The sequence below is a fragment of the Falco naumanni genome, chromosome 9 (assembly GCF_017639655.2).
Source record: "Falco naumanni isolate bFalNau1 chromosome 9, bFalNau1.pat, whole genome shotgun sequence".
NCBI classification, from domain to species: Eukaryota; Metazoa; Chordata; class Aves; order Falconiformes; family Falconidae; genus Falco; species Falco naumanni.
In genome coordinates, this window is record NC_054062.1 from 42,393,660 (window position 1) to 42,414,474 (window position 20,815).

A 20,815-nucleotide genomic window follows, 5' to 3' on the forward strand; every position below is an offset into this window, starting at 1 on the left:
TTATAAAGCTAATATGCAAATACACATACTACATAAATGTTTCATTACAGTAATTATAAGAGGTAATAGACTGGCATCGACATTTCTCGAATAGCCTTGAAAATCTCACCCATGGTTGCTGTCAATTTCTTTGCTTGGTTTTTGCTGTCTTTTAGAGAAGAGAGAAGTATTAAATTGGAGATGTCCATGTACAATAACAGATTAAAACAAAATTATAAAGAACAGATGCATATGTGGATCCAAGAAGAAGCAAGAATAAATCCCCAAGAGCTGCTTTTTCAACAATATTTGCAACCAAGCTTGGGACCTTGTGTGCCATATTTTATTGCTGTGAAACAGATATGAAGAAAAGTTCAGCTCATTTAGAAGTTTTAAAGTTTTCCTTACTGCTGTAACATTTTTCCATATGAAACAGAATTACCATAATAGGTATCTCAGTACATTCCCAGCAGTCTCGTTGACAAGAAATATTGACAGGAAATCTTATAATGGAAATCCATAACATGCACCTCTTCCAACTCAACAATAGCTAACACTAGAAAAACGGATCAGAAAGCAAGACTTGAAGATCACTCTGTAACAGAATAAAGCTAGCCTTTCCAGACAATGAAAGTGCAGCACTAAAAACATTTGTATACAGTGATGAACAGCTTCAGACAGCACTAAATGTAGAGGCAGACAGTGTGAAGCACATGCAGCATTCAAGGCTGCAGTATGGACCATCCCAGCTCTTACAGACTGAGAGTGTAAAAACTAGCTCAAATGTAGATTTAGCTCAAAACATTTGCAGAGTGAAAGGGAGGTAGCAGCGCCCAGTCTTTCAGAGCAGCAAAACTACAACATGCTTTCAAAACAATGGGATAAGCACATTCTTCCCTTCCTTATTAATTTTCCATTTTTACTCCACTGCTTTCTCCTCTATACTTCCTACTAACTGGTTACCTTTCAATAGTCCAATTTTTAATTCTTTTTCTGAAGGCAACAAGAAGCATTTGTTAGCTTAGAAAACATCTCTACACCTGTACTTTGCTCACAGCCCTCAAGTATATTGACAGCAGCTGCACATCTCTACCAAGGAAAGATTCTGTTCTTCTTAACTTCTGCTTGCTCTGATCTCCTTTTATTTCCTTCAAAATTTATCTTCGGTTAAGATGCATTGCATTTTATTGCTGCTGTTTCTGGTTATGTATTGTTGAGTTTTTCTTTCCTGGTAACTATGAATTGGCTGGCTATTTTTCATTATTTCTGTAGGGCTATGAAAAAAGGGAAAAAAAAAGCCATTCCTTCACTTGAGAATTCTGACATTTATTAGCATAATAAAACTCTCAGGTGAAATTGCAGTTTTCCAAGTAATTTCATTTGCAGGAGAATTTACAAGGGATTTATTTTAAAGCCAGGTAAAACCTAGAATGAGAAATGAATGGGATTCAGAAAGAAAAAAATAGAAAATTAAAAGTAGGAAATGTGCTCCACAGTGAAAATGATGATGCTGTTGTGGTGTTAATTACATCACAAAAGGACACATAAACTAAGTAGCTAGTATTTCCAAGCCTGCTTATCAGATAAACAAAACACAAGCAGTTGAAGTGTGTCACTAAAAATAAATAGCTGGATGATTATCAGTCTCTGAATGTGAATTCCTTATGGAACATGTTCTTCAATATTCTGTCTATAAACATTCCCAACACTGTGTATAATAGGTTGAGTAAACTTCCAAAAACTTTGGAAATTGCATGTCTTCTTTTCCAGCTTACCTAGCACCTTTTCTAAAGAGAAGGAGGCATTTCATGCCACCTTTTTTTTTTTTTTTCTTTTCTTTTCAACAGTTCATGAAGGTAAAACACCAGTCTGCAAGGATGTCTAGGTGTTTAAATACCACCTTAATTACTCAGTACCACCTTTAGACCCTCAGCCCTATGCAGCCAGCTGCTGCTCTCTGGCCTCAGAGATACAGTCTATAGGTACCTACATTTTTTACTTAAAAAAAATTCCCTTTCTGTTCTCCTTTAAAGCAGAGCTCCAGTTGTTCTGTGAGGGAACATGTGCAGCTGTGAAGAACCTGAAGCTGAGGTGCTTCCTGAGATGCGTATACAGAGGGAGCAAGAGCAGAGCTAGTTTCTCAAAGGAAGCAGCTGGTAGATAGTGGGGCTCTTTGGAGGAGGTAGGTTGTACTTAGTGAACATCCTATTAGAAAAAAGCAACTTACTCTGTGATTTATTTTACAGAGTCCATATTTGAAGCACAGTGTGCTGAACTTCACATTCTGTTTGCTGGATTCAATGTTTCTATATACAGGTATATAGAATACAGGTGTATTCTGATCCCAGATCACACATTCCAGGCTTCTCATTTAATGGAGACTATAAATCCTGCTGGAGGCCTACATAAGGTTACTATGTTCAGAATTGCAGAGCTGTATTCCACTTCAAGAATCTAGCCCCTGGTGACCTGCAAAGGAGCACACTTTAACAAAATTCCAAGACCATTTGGGTACCTTGACCCTTTAGTTAGCTGCCAAGTCACTTTGTTTCTTAAGGTATCAGACATTCCTAAAGAATGTCCTACTTCTGTAAGCCTACTTGCTGTGAAAAGCCCAGCTGTCATCTTATCTGAGCACTGTGCACTAAGAACAGCTGCTCCAGCAAATAAGCATTGCTTATTTGCTGTGTCCTGGTTTTCTTTGTTATAAGGTACTAACAATAACTATTTAAAACCTCCAGAGCCAGTCTCCCAAGTGATTTAATACAGCAACTGTCCAGCTAAGTCTCTGTGGGAAAGTTTGTTAGAATTTTCTTTTCATGGGTCACAAACATTGATGGATTAAATCACACAAAAAGCAATGTTAACAAAAGAAAATTTTCCTGAACAATGAAGTTTGTGTGCAAAAATCTGAACTTTAACATGGGGTAACTGCATAATTAATTATGAAAAAAGTTGATATTTCCAAAGGTATTTATTATTATTGTGGCACCTTAAATAGATGATGTGCTTTATAAGCTTGGACAAGTTTCTTTTCTTAAATGAGCTTACCATCTAGGTCAAAGTATAGAAGGCAACCGTGAGTCCAGAGAAATGACTACTTGAGGAGAGATAGATTTACATGGGGTTTGGGAGGGAACTCTACACTAGGATTTGGAAGGGAACCACGCAGGAATTCAGAGACTGCCCAAAACAGTAGCATACAGAAATATACTCAGTGTGCCTTTCCTACGTGTTCAGAGATTCCCAGGCGAAAATGAACCATGGATAACAAATATATGTAGCGGTCTACTTTACATCTCAAAATACACATCACATACAAAAAGGTACTGAGAAACCGCCTGTTAAAGGCATGACTATGAGACTAAGCAATAGGTATACAACTATTTCCCTCGCGTCCCACCTCACTCAAACAAATCAGTTGCATACAAAACCGTCACAACCCTGTTACTTGAAACGTTGCCCTGCAAAACAGATGTTGGGAACTGAAAAGAACAATTCTATACCCAGCAGTTATCTATCTGGCTATTCATGGGAACAGAGCAAGGAGCACGGGAAGGTAATAGTAACAGTTTAACTACACTTCCTGAACTGGCTGCCTCAATAGTATCCAGCTCACCAGTAAAACAATACAGGACCATATCTACACCATGTGTCAGCCCAGAGTGAAAGGATTGCTAAGACACAAATTTCAGGAGGGCAAGTCAACTACTGTGATGAGATTATTTTGTTTATAGTCCAAACACTAAGCAACTGCTCCACAGATCTAGACTAAAACTCTGTTTTCATGGGGTTTAGTACATATAACAAATGGATCAAGAACACATTGTGTGGCTTTTTTTTAAAAAAAAAAACAACCCTGAAATAGCGTAATGATAATATAATTAGTTGTATCTTTTCTATGGATAAATATACCACCCTCACCTTCACTCATAGCTTAGCTAAGGAAAAATACCTGGCCCTATAGCAAAGTAAAGCTAGGAATCTCCAGCACGTATCTTGCACAGCAGAAGGCAGAAAACATGACAAGGCCAGTGAGAGGAGCTGTTGTTACTGCAAATCAAACTGCTTTCATCAGAATAACTAGTTCAGAATAAACTGACCACTTTCTGTCCAGGAGTAAAATTCTTTCCAAGGCTGTTGGACTGCATGAAATTGTAAATAAAATGTGAATGACCTTATTCTGTCTCTACTGTGGGGAACTTTGTAGGCCTGAACTCAAAAACAGATGGCAAGTTTCCAGCTACACCTAACCACTTAAGCAATCACAAACTGCAAAAGGATGTTCTAAGACTGTCTCTTTTGTTATCAAAAGTGCACCAACCGGCAAACCTTTCTTTGGAAAAAAGAATCTGTTCTCCAATACCGGAACTTCATACAATACTGTGAGTAGTTACCGCCCATACTTGTTGCTGCATTTTGCATTTTCAATCTCAGACATTGAGAAAATTAAGATAGGAACTTAGCATCCAGCGCAATTGGCCACAACCCCTTGAAAAAATTCTGGGAATAGTCCTCATTTGTAATGTGCCAGTATTTTCTCACCTTTAAAATGTTAGCAATAAAAATAATGATGATAATTCAGATGCAAACCAGAAAAATTTTGGGCCTTCTAATGAGGATAATTTTTGGCCACAAGACCAGTGGCTTTGAAAGTTTGTTAACTATTTTTCAATGTTTAATTTTGTAGCTATCTATTACTACAGATATCCAGAATGCATTCCTGTTAGTCCTGGATCCGTTATTCAAATAAAGGGCTGTAGTCTGGTGGATTCCTCTGCTGTCCACATGGCTCCAGTAGTAGCTCCCCACCTGAGGATGTGATAATTTCTTCCTAGAAAGATAAAACCGATTAAAATGTCAAAGGTATAAGACTTTCCCTGTCTTCTAAGAAAAGCAACTGATAGCAATAAAGACCATCACTCCACTGTAATTGGTAACCAATTATGAGTAAATGCTTGGTGAAGTACAAACCACATCACATGTTTTTGAGAAGGTCATGTGGAAGTAAACACAAAGATTTAGCAATGATCTTGGATTAGGTTATTGCTGCTTTGCACACAGTATTTAAGTGCAATTAATAATAAGAGAAAATGCACACTCATACCCTCTTCTGTAGGAAGTTTGTTCTTCCAGCTAATGGTTACCACCCCCTTCTGTCAACTGAGTTGCTTGAGTGACCTCTTCTTAATATATTTTAAAGCAAAACGAAGCAGTTTTAGATGAGCCCTGCTCGTTTTGATTGAAAGTGAAAAGGACCCTCAAGGAGAAGTCCATGCAACTTTTGGGGTGGGGAAGTTTTTTCTTGCCAAAAATAGTCCTGAGGAAGTGGTAACTTTTCCAAACAATATAGCAATAGACGCAAGAGAAAGTATGCCTGCAGCGCAACCATTTACTTGAAGACTGCAGAGTTGGTTACCAGAAGGTTTGGGACACTTGACAATGTACTTCACCAGAAAGGGCAGGCAGAAAAGCTTCAGAGAAAACCATGTGAGAGACAGGATAAGATGCCTCCTGAAGGGATTGCCAGAGACCAGTTTTAATATAGCTATTAAGCTAGACGGTTACAAGAGAATTGTGTGGTGATGTTAAAGTTGAACCAGTTTCTCTGATGGGCTTACTACAGTGGGAGCTGTTAACTATTATCAGGGGACAGCTAAGAAAACTTTTTTTTTTTTAAATGTCAGGAACCAAAAGCCATTCTGCTTCTGACAAGTGCCCTGCTGCTGTCTGTAAATAGCTGTGTTTCTAGTACAATGATTGCCGAGGATGAGCTGTGATGATAACACAGGAACACAGCTGGAGCAGAGATGGTTGGAATCAGTTGTCACCATCACTCCTCTCCAGCAGCACAGCGGACACTACTTTAGCCAGAGCTCCTATATCCAATGGCTGATAATCTGCATTTGAGGTGTTGTACATGTGCTTTTCTTTCTCTGACAGGGCCCTGGTTTATAGACTCTTTCCAGTTGTACTCGGTCTGGCTGGGATGGAGCTGACTTTCTTCTCAGCAGTCTGTATAGTAGTGTGTTTGAATTTGTGGCTTTATAAAACAGTGTTGATAACACACTAGTGTTTTGGCTATTGTTGATCGGTGCTTGCACAGCACCCAAAGCTTTCTCATTTTCCTACTCAGGCCCTTCTGGCAATGAGTAGGCTGGCACTAAGGGAGAAGCTGAGAGGGGACACAGACCAGTTGGTTGACCCAAACTGGCCAAAAGGATATTCCATACTGTGTGTCACACACAGCAATAAAAACTGGGATAGAGGAAGAAGGGCCTTGGGGAGTTTGGCTTCCAACGTGGCCATTGAGAAAGAATTTCATCAAATCAGGGGAGGATGTATTTTTTGGTCAAATGTGTCACCTACTAGTCTCCCATGTGGAAATATAATCTGTGGAAATATAATGTCATAGTGATCTGTGACGGGATGCTAAGGCAACACCGAAGAAATGTTGTGAAGTAGCTGCAAAAAAAGAAGTATTCTAAAAAGAAGGGAAATTAGAAAAAAAATAACCTCTGCTTAGTGTCTGTGAGACTGAATACTGAAAAAATGAAAAGCTGTGAAGGAGGAGCAAAATGTTAACAGAATTCATATGAAACAACAGTGAGAAAAGCATAAAAAAGGCAAGGGAACTAGAAAAGAGAGGATGAATAGAAGTTGTAAGGGTGGCTAAGAAAAAAGCAGAATTAAAACTGATGAAGATGTGGAGACATGCAAGATGATGAAAACAAGCTATGCTATCAGAAACAGTGCTACTGTTTAGTCAGCCTGACAAAAAGAAACACAAGTTAGAAGCAGAGTAATTCAAACTCATCTAAAGTCAAAGAACAGTAGTAAATTACTCCTGTAAGAGTTTTTTGGATAAAGGAATGACCTTAGCACATCTCCAAGAGAACCCTTCCATGTTCCCTTCTTTACTGCAGGGCCCCACTCCTTTGCTTTTGCATGTTACAGCTCCCACATTAAAGGTCAAAAAATGCTGAAATTTCATTGAGAGACCATTCTACGGTATTTCCAGTCCAATTTTGCACAGCAAAGCGGGCCAAAAAGTGTTAGCTCTGTCAGTCCTTATAATAAGGTCCATTTTCAGCCCAGGAGAGCACACATTGTGTAAGAATCTGCTTAGAAGGGGACACAAATACATGCTGAAGCATTCAAAAGAAGGGGAAAAGCCTTCTGATTCACTGCAACAAAAGACACAAACTACAAATGTTACAGCTTGGCTTAGTGTAGAACATGTATGTATATTCTTTTCCCCACTATGGTTACTACTACTTTTCAGTGTGGTTTCAAATTACATGATTCCTTTCTAAATTATTAATCCATTCCACTCAGCTATTGACCTCTACCTAGCAAGTGTTACCTTGTGAAAATCAATAAGATCTGTCAGTGTTGCATGTCGGTTTGGATCTACCCCCAAGAAGCTGTAAAAATCCCCCGAAGCATCAACCAGGAAGTGTTTGAACCCACTTTGCTGTCGATAAGACAATGCATAGCCCCAGATCTTCTCGCTGACCCGCACTAGGAATGTTCCTTCAGATTTATTCATCAACAACTCTTCTGCCTCCTGGCGGCTGATAATACCTGGCAAGAAAAAACCCTATAGTTATGCAGAAAACAGGTCTGTCAGAGTAAATAAAATACAACAAACGCAGAGCAGAAGTGTAATGAAAGTGGCATAACTTCCCCAGATTGAAATGTCTGTAGGAGGAGTTAGAGCTATGGAGACACCATTTATGCTATTCTTTTCCGAAGGACAGCTGTAAGAGTTTTGGTGGAGTCTGGTGGGATATGCTTTTTAATTATCTGACTAAGAATTGCTTTTTCCCATCCTTACTGCTTTTTCAAGGGAAGTGCACAAACACAACTGGCCTATCAGACCAGTGACTTCTGTACAAGTGATTGCACAGATACTTGCAATTTTATTGCAGTACTTCTGACTGTTGCCTTACAACTGCTTTATAGGTCTTACAGAAGGAATATAAAGCAAGTGCCAGGAGAAAAAGCATTTTTCTCATTTTGTACATCCATCCATACACACTCATCCATAGATGGGCTTGTATTTCTAGGGAACGCTGTCACAGAGCAAAACAAGAAACAAAGATCACAGTCCTTTCCTTCTGGGGCATTTCAGGCTTAATATCGGAGTACGTATCAGTAGAATCAGTGTCCTCTAGCTACAAACTGTAGCCATGAGCTAAACAGAGTACCAACACAAAGAAAAGATTGAATACTGTATTTGTTGACTAGATGTGAGCTCATCTTTACAATTCATAACAAACAATAATGAGTTATGCACCCTGCTCCAGGACAAGAGAAGAGAAAATTAGCTGGGGCTTCTTGCAATGCGTAACTGTCACCACCCGGTGGTCATTTTCTCTATGAGCCAATTTACCTCTCAGGGAACAAACTGTCTCCCCATATCCTGGTCACCAAACAGTTGTTTTATAGATGAATTCCTTCCTTTGCTGTACAACAAACTTATTTGTCAGCGCAATAGAAGGATCACAAATTCAGATTATCAGAGTATGCAAGGGAAAAAAGTTTAACAGGGGTAGAGCTTTCAAGAACTTTCTCATTTTATTCTGCTGTGTTGGAAAAATCTTCCTTTCTTTCTTCCTGATCCTGGGACACAACACTGAAGTTGCTGGTACTTGCTTGCAAACAGGGTATAACAGATAAACCCCACTCTGATCACACCCCATGTAAAAGGTGTGATCAGAATTTCACCAAGCAGTGAACTGGTTGTACCATCCTAGAGAGCTGGGTTCTAATTTGTCTGGTAGGCCTAGAGGACAGTGAGCTCATGCCTCACAATTATTTGTGAAATACCAGATGCTCACTTTAATCAGGAACAGATGTTGAATTAGGCCATCCTGAACATGAACATGACACCAATTTCAATAAATAATATATGTACATGTTCCAAAGTTACTCTCTGGGAAGCTAAACTTTCTCAAAACAATGCATGTAGTATTTAATGGAACTTGTAGGATAGGATAGATTCCTACACCTGTCCTTGTGAGAGGTCTATGGAGTCTGGGTACTGAAAAGCTACATTGGTTTACTGTAATGCTAACCATGCCCAGGGCCTACCTGAAAGACCAAATTTTAGGATGCTCTAATTAAGCCCACAAGGAAAATTATGCCTCTGGGAGACATAGGAAGGGACTGGGGAGATCTGGGTCCTAAAAGCAAGCACTGTCTGATGTTAGGAAAAGTCAAAAAGCATCTTCTTTCAGCTTTTGTCTACTTTGAGACAATGAATTTCTTTTACGGTTTTACTTGGTGCAGTGATGAACACAGCAAGGGCTCAATCTCAGCGGGGCTCAAGAGGTTACTACTGAAACATCCTCAGTACCAAGAAGAAACACACACATACATACTCTGCTGAATGATGCTGGAGGATATTACATCATCTTTGCACCAGCCATGCAAAACAGGCAATAAACATGCAAACATACGCATTTGTTTAGAAAGAGCATGCAACTGCTCAGCCAACAGTGTCATTTACTGCACTTTGCAGATCTATTTTTTTATTACAACTATTCCAAAACGAATTGTTATAAAGTCTTGAACTCTGTTCAAATGAAAAGATAGTACTAATATGAATCCATATGACACAGCATGTTACGTGAAGCTGTATCACTAGATTCCAATACCAGGTACCACGTGCCAAGAATTACACAAGAATTATTCTGAAATTACACGCTTTGTTAATCCAGTCTTCTCTCAAATTGACCTTATTTAAAAATACAATGAAAGGTTTTATTAGTGATTATGATGCCTACTTCCTTGACAAATCTCTGCTAGAAATACATGTAGATGAGCCACACTAAGAACCTCAGAGCATTCAACGATACAGGAATCCATCACCAGCAAATCCTACATCAATTCCAATAATCAACGTTCATACTGTAATGCTAGATTACAATCATGCTGGTAACGTCTGGGATAGGAACTGGGTGCTGTTACAACTACCCCTTCTCTAAGCAGCGTTAGAACTGTTTATGCAGCCCTGCCAGGGAATGAGGTGGCCTAGACAATTTAGCACCTATAAAACCAGAGGGTTGGTAAAAAAAAAGAGTTGTAGAAAAAGAGGTTTTGTATTATATGGTGAAAATTATTCTTAGGATATTTATAGGGTTTGAATGACCATCACTATCAGGCATATAATATGAAATTTATTTAGCATTGATTAGTTTAATGCTGAACAATCTGTTCATCTACTCTTAACTCTCACCAGTACAGGTAAAGCACTGCAGGCTTCCACATGATGTTATCTTCTTTGCCAGACCTTATTTTTGTTCTGGGTGCTTTATATCATTGAGTAGGTGAGAAATGCTACATCGATTACAGCCAAGTTCTTTTCTGTTTTTATTCTCTTTTCTGCTAAAGATGGTGTAATAATTTATCAGCCAGCTGCTCTCTTCCCTTTTTCTCTCCTGATTCTGTTAACAGCTCATGAGAAACCATCTTTCCCCGCCACCTCCTCCCCCTCTCTGCCTCCCAGTTATTTTATTTTTCTCTGGTTCAATTCTTCAGTGGGTGGTGATTGCAGCACTGAAAGTCTCCCTCCACCCTTTAAAAAATGTTATACTGTTCTCAAGATAACTAGAAAAACAGTGGCACTGTTCACTCCTGAGAAAAGTTGTAGAGAAATAGACAACATCTGTGAAACCCCTACATGAACATTTAATATTGTCTGAATTGAGGTCAAGAAACCTTGGTTTCCCAAGACTCTGGTAAGAAGTTTAGATCCATCAGTGCTCTTATTTGTGCTAGTTAGGATATTAATTTGAAATATTAACTGGAAAAGAAACCACTGGTGCTTTGAAAGCTGATGTTCCCCTCTAATTCTCGCTAATCTCTTAGGAAAAAAAAAAAAAAAGGCAACATCTTAACATCTTCACTCGGTGTAAAGTGACACTGTGTCAAAAGCAATAATCCTTTCACATAAGCACAACTTTGCAAATTTGTTTTAAAATATATACCTCACAATTAATTATCATCAGTATCATAGTTTCAGATTGTCACGTGGCCAAATACAGACTAGCATATTGGACAGCAGTTAGCTACCCCACTGAACCTCACTCACATCTTCTACCTGTCATGCCAAATAATAGAGTATACAAACTGCGGCTGTCTATAGTAAACTGTAAGAGAACTGTAAGGTTTTGACTGGGACAGGATCAAAAGTGTATGCGGCTCCTCTTGAAACCATGGAAACTCTATCAGCTGGCTTGAATTTTAGCCCCTTGCCCCCCAAATTCACTGCATGCACCTATCTATGTTACAAGCATCTACCTGTACACTTTAAACATGTTGGTTTTGCAGTGCTTATACCTAGTAACATTTTTGATCCTTAGCAAGAAAATAACATTTTGCAAGACAGTTATTTCAAATCATAGGACATTCATCATCAACTGACTTGTTCCTAATTAACAGCTTCATTTTTAAAAACAGTTCCTGTAATGACAATTTGTAGATAGGCAAATCTTAATATTTTTGTTGTAATTATGTTCTTTTTACTGCCACCAATCTTCCAAAAAGGGGAAAGAACATCCTAACATTTAAAGTATATTAAGCGCATGGAGTGTCCGTTTTGAGTTTAGTGGGCACAGCTAAAAAATCTTGACACTGCCTTCCAAGTTTACAGCAGCCTCAATACCAGAAAATGATATTTGGAAATATTATGCAATGACACTTCAGCTTCCCACTCCTCTCTCAGCATTATCCTACATACTTCCTTGAGTGAAACTCAGGAGATAAAATACATAAATATTTGCTAAGAAAATGCCATAACAAGCATGAATCCAAACCAGAAAAGCTGATAAACATTGGCAACAAGGCAAGACTATATACTAGAAGTCTAAAATTACTCTTTCGATTATACAGAGCACAAAGTTACACCATGTCCATTGTTGTAATCTACCAGTGGTCAAATGTACTGCATGTAATAACAATGTCAATACATAAAGATAATTTGGCCTTTCATGATCCATATATTTTTAAAATGCATATGTGCATTTATATATGCCAAGAAGTCGAGTAAAATTAGAGGGGAAAATACAGGACGAACACATTGAAGTTTTCATTTACCCTTCTGCAATAGAAACTATTTGCTTAGCTGATGTTTTCTCTTTTCATATTTTTTCATTACCTTGATCTCAAACACTCTAGTGCATGAGGTTTTACTCACAGAGCAAAGCATCACAAATAGTGGCATGAATAAATATTAATGAGAAGCATTCATGCCAAAAGTGCTTTCATGACCATTATGAAAAGCTTTCTATTTCATGCAAAATTGATTTGTTGAACAATTATGAATATTCACAGGTAGTCATGAGAGGAAAGAGACTTATCCTGTTTATACAACTTAAGACATCTAACCAGCAAGGTGTGGGATTTAGGTCACCAATCAAAATTAGGAGCAAGAGAAGCTAATACCAGTATCTCTTTTGTTTTCAGTGGGATTAGATCAAAGCCCATATGAATACAAATATCCTTGGCAATCATTACATGAATAATTCACATGCTAAAGGTCATACAGACACATTACACCTAGAGCAAGTGTAAACAATAAATAAATAAATGAGTAAACACAAGGAATTATGAGGAATTAGCAGATAACTCCCGACTAATGTAAAGGAGTATATTTGTCCGATTATACAGGCAGATCTAAACAGTAATTTGAAAGATAGTGATAAATTGGCACAAGGGTTAGAAGGATCAGTCTGCTAAGCACCAGCCAATCCCTTCCATTTTTTAAGGAACTGAAAATCTGAGCTAGACAGACATACTACTATAACTGTGCTACTTTGGAATAAAACGTTTCCCAAAGAGGAATAAACAAGCAAATTTTCAAAAAAAATTCAAATAAATTTCCTCTCTATGAGACTTAATTTGAGAGTCAAAAGTTGGATTACACCTCACCTTGAAAAAAGCTGAAACCAATTTCAAAACAAACTGCTATAAAAGCCAGAAAATAAATTTGTTTAGAACAGCTTTTAGGGTCCTGGGTATTTTTAATCAAAACAGGAAAGTTCCAGTTTGAGGAGAGGAAAATACATAATTCATAGTTTTTTCTGTCTACTTCTTTAGAATAATAAAACACCAGTAATTGGAAGTAAAGACCCTACCTACTCTGGACCAAAATATGAATAAAGGCAATCAGTTTTGAAAGAAATAATCAGAAAAGTAAACAGAAATTCAGAAGGGATTAAGCCAATTGCAGCCAGTTGGTTTTGGAAGAGCTGACAGCCTGTGTTAGCATCCCAGCATTAACATAAACCACTGTCAGGAGGCGCAGGAACAGCTTGTAAGAACGCTAGTCTACGAACCTAATGGAGGGGGTCATAGATTTCAGAGACCACAGCAAAGGAAGATATACAGGAGGAACAAACACAAGCTAAGATGAAAACTGAAGTTGGGGAACTAAGGTTTAGAATAGATCTGAACTTTTTTAGATCTCATAATAAGGTGGGACAGTAAAGGCTTGAAACAAATGTTCAAATGCGTGACAGTAGCAACCAGCTCTGATCCAGAAGTTGAAAAATCCGGCTCCTTCAACCGCTCAGAAAGATCAAAAGCATAAAAGCAGGGAAGATGAAGTGATTGCTTCCCTGCAGTGCAAGAACTAGAGCAGCTGTGGTTTATGCTCTCAAAGAAAAGCAGTCTCTACATCACTCAAAGCAACAGTTTCCTCAGGCTGAGTTTTTCAATTCTCTCCCACAGGTGCAAGTCTATATGTGGACTCTTAAGCTGGCTGAACATACTTCTGGTTGTTCATTCAGAAGGACACAATCTACAAAACTAGATTCTAGACTGAATGCTTTGTTATCCTCCAGACTATTGATGTCACATATAACTTAAAGAACACTGTTATCAGTAATGATGGTTTATGGACTGATCTGCAACTGAAATAGCCAAAGGATAATGTACATATCTAGGTCATACCTTGTGATTTCTCCAGCATTTACAGCAGGAGAAGCATGCAAAATTAAATACATGCACAAACATTTGCAGCAGTAGGATCTTACAGCATGCTACTGTATTAAAAAGGTTTCATCCTCTCCTTCTTCTCCTTCCTTTTAGTCATAATACTTTTTGGATAGTGCAACAAAACAAATAGCGGAAGAAGAGATCAATAGCATTGTGTGAGAAAAACTATGGCTGAGAGATAACAATAGCTCTGCCTCTGCTATTTCAGAATAGAAGCAATAAAGACTGCAAAGCAAAGCAAGGGAGTAAATCAAAGACAGCTGGTAATAGAAACAAAGCTGTTGAAGCTATTCACCATCTGCTGTTAAGGCAGGACAAGCTCACGTGGGACTAGGTCATCAAAAGAGTTCTCTTCCCATTTAGGCACCAAAATAAATGGCCAGGCTTTAAGAAAAAAAAACCCAAACACAACTAAAAAAACCCACAAAACCAAAAACCCAACAACCAACAAAAAATAAACAAACAAACCAACAACCTCAGCACAATGACTGTTTTTCTTTTTTTCTTTTTTTTCCCCCCAAACCTGGCCACAAGTGTTGTGGCAAGAGCCCAAGGGAAGAGCCAAGGGGCGCCGAGTACAGCTGGTGAGAAGACAGGTATTTCATGCTGTGCTGCACGTTGGTAATCTAAGTTCTAGTAAACTGCATAGTATCCATAAATGTTACTATATAAAGGACTATAGGACTCTGTGCTGACAATAGCATCACAAAAAAGCAAAACCTAAAATATGAGTAAATAAACTAAAACCTTCTTTTCTGCATAGAACCGCAACAGGAGGCAAAGCTGGAATGTATTTAGAAATCAACAAGTGAAATGCACATCTGAAATACACTGGCTGTGTCATGGATAGGTTATCTGAGTACTCAGTGGTCAGTGCAGGGCACGACTCCTCTCTGAGCTACATAGGCAGAGTGAAGTGACACTGGCTAGGGAGGCCCTGGAAAAACACTTCTTTGTTTCACATTCACCACCTTTTCTTCTGCGCAAGCTCAGGAGCAATGCACACAGTAGCGTGCCTAAGATAGAGATAAACCTGTGCTGTTTGCTGTTGAAAGGTGAGCAGGAGTCTGTTACCTTCACCATTCCTCTCCTTTGTAACCATCCTGGTACATTTAAGATACACCAGTGAACCCCAGCAACCTCCCCAGTGGGCCTCATTTGATATGGAAAGTATGCCTGGGCTACTTACAGACATGTATAGAAAATCAAAGCCCAGAGGAATAATGTTTTTCTGATAGGAAGAGATCTCTTCAGGCAAGGATGAGGCATACTGATAAAGCACCATGCCCTACAGAAGCTCTCCTTGAAGACTTATGTGGTCATAGGACTATCTTGAGCCTTTACACAGGAGAAATTCACCAAGGAAAGGTATCATCTGTAAAATATATATAGGCCTGTTTTGTTGTGGGTTTTTTTCTCTTTTTCTTCTCTTTTTTAATAATATGTATTCATATCTCTGTTCTGCCAGGATAAAGTAAGTCTCAGAATAAAGAGAACTCAGACGTCAGAAGCTTTCTTAATTCCCTAAGGCTGAGATGCCTTAAAGCAATTAAAAACCTACTAACACACTGAAAGAAATGGGTGCCTGACTCCCCTGGGAATCTTTGAAAAACCTATCTAAATGAGCAATGCAGTTAGAATCACAGAACGGTTTGGGTTGGAAGGGACCTTAAAGATCATCTAGTTCCAAGCCCCTTGGCCGTGGGCAGGGACACCTTCCACCAGCCCAGGTCGCTCAGCTGGCTTTGAACACTTCTAGGGGTGGGTTATGTGGGTTCCAGCCCCTTCACGCAGCCAGCAGAACGTCCCTCCCTCGAAGGGGCACCCTCCCGCCCAAACTGCCACCGGCCGTGATCCCCGGGGCTGACGCTGTGGGAGCAGGGGGTGGCTGCCATTACCCTGTGGGTCTGGGCACTCCCCTGGGGTTCCCCAGCTCAGGAGCCCGCGTAGGCTGCGACCTCCACAGAACATGCCTGCTCTGGAGCCGATCGCCTCAGCAAGTGACTGTTATAAGGGGTATTCCTCTTCAGGTTTACAGAAAATCAGATGTGCTACATCCATTGTTGCCAGTGTGGCTCACAGTTAACTCCCTATGCACTCTGGAGAAAATATACCCCTTAATTTTCTCCTTTAAAGTTCATTCTATACCCAAACTATCAAATACTCTAAAAACCCTTTACACTCACTGTCAAAATATTTATACCATATTCACTAACAGGCAGTGCAGCACATAAGAGATAGGCGTTTGCATTACTTGTCTGAATACACCGCTGGTATAATAGAGCTATAATTTTTTTCTGTTAATGTCTCCTTAAAACCTAGTGCTGGTTTCTTTCCTTTCTTTCTTTCACATCAGCCTATAGAATGCCATATAGACACCATTAGCCAGGAAGAAAACAAAGATTTCAAACTCCCTCTTCTCTTTGCACATTATTGTCACCTATCAGAGGAGAAAAGGTAGCACAGAAGACCTTTAACCTTTTATCTCATATATATATTTTCTGACTTGTTGCTTTAGAGATGGGCTCTTCTGACATGAAATCCCTTCATTAAACCTCTGCTATTACCATTTAATTTTTGTGAGTTTTCCCATCTGAACAGCTTCTGAAAAGAAGCTAATTTTTAAAAATGGAAGATAACCATTCCATTTTCTGTGGTTTCTCAAACTACATTCTCAGTGTAGTTCATCATGTATGATCAGTAAATTGACAGAAATTTAGGTGCAAGAATATTTAATTTTGTAATGTTTTCACTGACTGAAGTTAGAAGCCTCTATTTTCTAATAAAGTCAATGCAAGACCAACAACAGGGAGGTTTCCAAGAACCTAAATAGGATGCATTACATAAACAGTACAAATATTATTGATAATTATAATGATGTTTTTTTCTTTGCTGATAGGATGACTGGAAAAAATTTTTTAAAAAAACCTAAAAAATAAAACAAAAAAGATCAGTAAATACTTCCAGGCCTATCCTAGATGCTGCTACATACATAGGTGTATTGACATTTCCTGTAAATGTCATGGAAAATAAGCATATTCATGAGGATGTCTGCCAACTCCAAATAAGAAACAAAAAACCACTAATCCGAATAGGGAACTTTGTTACAAACATTATTCCTGTAAGATGTGTTCACCCCCTTACAATACAAACGGGATTGAATTTTAATTCCTATTATGTGTGGAAAAGACAGCTGACTATACAGACTATTAATAAACTTTTGTGATAGGTGCCTGATGTGACACATGTGAAGTAGATATTAAGACTTTACTGTATCTTCTGAAACATCAATTTTTGCTTAATCAGTAAAGCACACAGAAATACCTCACTAGAACAGCCTGGCAGGGCTAGAAATAGTATGGTGATGTAATACAAAAACACAGTAGACCAAAGAAGCTGATTTTAAGCTCTGATCCTGGTCCAGCAAAGAAAAACACATCTGTTCTGGTACAATAGTCACTGATACTGTGTTTTGTGTGAAAATTGAAAAGCGTGGCAGTTTTTTAGAAGGTTAGCGGTCAGTATTCACCATCCTTTCTCCAGGCAGGCAAAATACATTCATTCAGTCTTGGTCTTGAAAGCAACAGAGGAAAAAGAGAGGGAAATTCTAGCTTGTGGGCATCATTCACAAGCACTTCTTATCCACTTCACTTGTTTATGTTACTCACGTTGTTACTTCTCATTCAAATCCTCAAATTTTGCTGAATTTGAAAATGAGAGAAAAAAAAATTTCTGGTATACAAATTAGATCTAAATCAAGGAAAAAAGATGAGAAAGCTGACCCGTGAGAGGGTGAGAGAGCAAAAGCTCTCCTGGGATCTATTTACATTCTCATTAATCCAGCCATCAAAAGTCCTTGTTCCTCCTAAATACTTCTGAGGGCAGCGCAGACATGAAAATATACAGAAGACTGAGCTTTTACCAAACCAATTGCACAAAACTGAATAAAGCCCAGTGTGAGATTTTTTTTTTACAGAAATCTAAAGCAAAGGTAAAGTAGAAGGATTAGTTAAAGGTAGTCTCTTTGTAGCCCCTTCCTGGCTTTGGACAACCCATTCTGAAGCAACACTTCCAGATGACACTCCAGGGGGAACACGTGGACCAAAGACAAGAATAGTGCATGGGACAGCACTACGCCCAGATAGCCTTAGCTGGGATGACATTCCTACAGAGACACGATTTGAGACATGGCTTCAAAGGGCCCATTACTGGCTGATAGGTAGTTGCTGAAGGAGAGTCTGAACACACAGAAACTGAGAAAAGATTGTGAGGTTGGGGGAAATTCTATCTCGAATCAAAGGCTCCTTTAAAAAAGAATTTTAAGAAATATTTATGTAGAAGTAGAAATTATTAGCAATTCAAATAATTTCAAAATCATCGATCGCTGGACACTTTGAATGCTGGAGGCATTAGAGTCAGAATTGAGCGCAAGTTCAATGCAAGCTGCATCTGGAACTTAAAAATCTAGACACCTGCTCACTTGTGTGTAAATGTTACCATTTCCCGCTTTCTGCAAGTGGAAGACAAGAATGAAAAAATTGCAAGCGTTAAAACTGCTGTCAGTCTCAGAGAGCGCTTCTGAAAAAAACATGTCTCAGATGTTTATCAGCTTGCCACTTCTCCCTTCCCTCAAGTATATGTGTACATTTAACCATCGAGATTTTCTTTGAAAACCAGTGCCAGAAGAAATACTTGCACTTGCAGATCAACAGGTGTTTAATCTCAACAAGAAAGACAAGTCAAACACAAAACTTCTACCTAGAAGGATAAACCATGCCAACCTTTAAAACAGCATGCATATTTTACTAGCTCCAAAATAAGCATTACTGACTGAAGCGTGGAATACTTTTCAAAGCATGTAATTCCATAAGCACTATTTAAAAAATTAAATGCTAAAACATATACAATATATTTATTTTGGCACCAGGTTCTGCTTCTCTACTACACATTTTACATACTGATGCTTCTTAAGGAGTAAGATGTTCCTCCTCAGATAATTCTGACATAAGAAAAACAAAATATGCTAAACCAAATTATATATGGTTTCACTTACAGTCTTACAGTATTGATATGTAAATCTTTTTTGATGCTTCCAAATTGTGAATACATGGATGCTTAGGCAAACAATCATTTATGTTTGCAAATGCAGACTGGATCCTTTATGTAATCAGCCCCTCTTCTGAAAACATGGCCACATTTAAGGTTGTATAAAACAGAGAGCAATAATGCACGTTCATTAAAAAGCCCACTGTGGTTAGCCCACCATCTGCATGCTTTATCATGAATATATCACTTCTAGAGGAAAACAGGGGACTGAATTCAGTGCCTATTAAATTCTTAATGTTTAGGCTGTGAGTATGACATTATACTGAATAAATGATATAATAAATCAACATAAACTCTGGCAGAACAGTTAGGGCCGGATTTGCTTTTGCCTTGGATGTCATGCAGTCATTTATTCTGTGGCGGTTTTGCGACCCATTATACCCATTTTCCCATCATGTAACAGAGTACAGAAAATACAGAGAAATTAAAACATCAGGCCCTTGTCCACACAGACTGTATTGAGACAACCTGCCAAAAAGCTTTCTAATAATACTAATAAATGACTGAGAATTGTAATATGCTGTGATTTCATATCAAAAGGAATAAGTAAGACACGAACATTAAGTTCGAGTGCAGTTTTCCTGTGCCACTATTACTATAGCTGTAAATACCTATGAAACATAGCCACTGAATTTACTAAATGAAGAAAATGAACAAATTAGTTAATAGGATGATACTGGCAAATTTCATCAAGCCAAGGGAGAAGTAGCAAAATGAACAATAAGGTAATTCTTATATCTTAAGTTAATTGCACTGGAGGCTGCATGGTGCAGAGATTAACAATAAAAAGACAAACAAATGCAAAGCAGCCCTATCTATATCACCACATTTTGTGGGTACTCCTGTCTTTATCAAAGCATCTCCAAGAACCATACAAAAAAAAAAAAAAAGAAAAAAAAAAAAAAAAAACAACCAAAAAACCAGGAAGGAAAAGCAGTGCATTCAGTCATGAGCTAAATTATGAAAAGCCTGATTTTTTTAATGGTTAAAACTCAGGGAAGATCAGCAGTGCCCCTTTCTCAAGCTCATCCCTAGGGGGAAAAAACAAGCAAACAAACCAATCAAACAAACAAACAAAAAAAAACAACAAAAAGAAAAATCCATGTTCTCAGGCATTCTCGGGCATTCTTTCCTTCTCCATATTGCCATGAAGCTCACCAATATGTCTTTTATAAAAACAATATAATTGCTTCATTAAAAAAACAAAGTACATTTAAAAATATCTTTGTACATACTTAAGCTTTTTACAATTTTTGTGAATTAAGACAAAGCCCAACACTTCAAACTTGGACTTGGAAACTGAACTTACTGTCTTCATTAGAGGATTGACATATTTTATCTGGGTGCAATAAAGCAACCAAAAATACAGATTACAGTTTCAGGAAATCAGGAAATATATCCTAATTCTATTCATAATTAAACTTAAAAAAATAAATGAATTTTACTGAATGAAAGCACATTTTAAGAACATCTGAAGAACAACAATCATCCTAGTGAATAAAAAGGAAGGCAACTGCATTGGCTTTAGACTAGCAGATGTCACTGACACATCTATGGATCCAAATAGTTTTCTACATGATGCATCTAGACAGCAGAAATAATATTGAATAAATACTTAAATTACTTCCATAAAGGCAGTTAATTTGCAGTTCTACCTAAAACAAATGAGCTTCACAATTACTACCGTGAAACAGAGAAGTAAGATTTTGACATCAGGAAGGAC

At 38.2% G+C, this 20,815-nt stretch overlaps 1 protein-coding gene across 1 annotated transcript in view; it reads right to left on the reverse strand.

Moving 5' to 3' along the window:
- Positions 1 to 1,241: 1,241 nt before the first annotated feature.
- Positions 1,242 to 20,815, reverse strand: part of SH2D4B (SH2 domain containing 4B) — a 69,545-nt gene continuing 49,971 nt past the window's right edge. Inside the window, exons 7-8 of the mRNA XM_040607643.1 lie at positions 7,346 to 7,566; positions 1,242 to 4,813 (exon numbers count right to left, since the gene is read on the reverse strand). Coding sequence (XP_040463577.1) covers positions 4,721 to 4,813; positions 7,346 to 7,566 — 314 coding nt within the window. The 3' untranslated portion in view covers positions 1,242 to 4,720. The remainder of the gene's footprint in view (positions 4,814 to 7,345; positions 7,567 to 20,815) is intronic.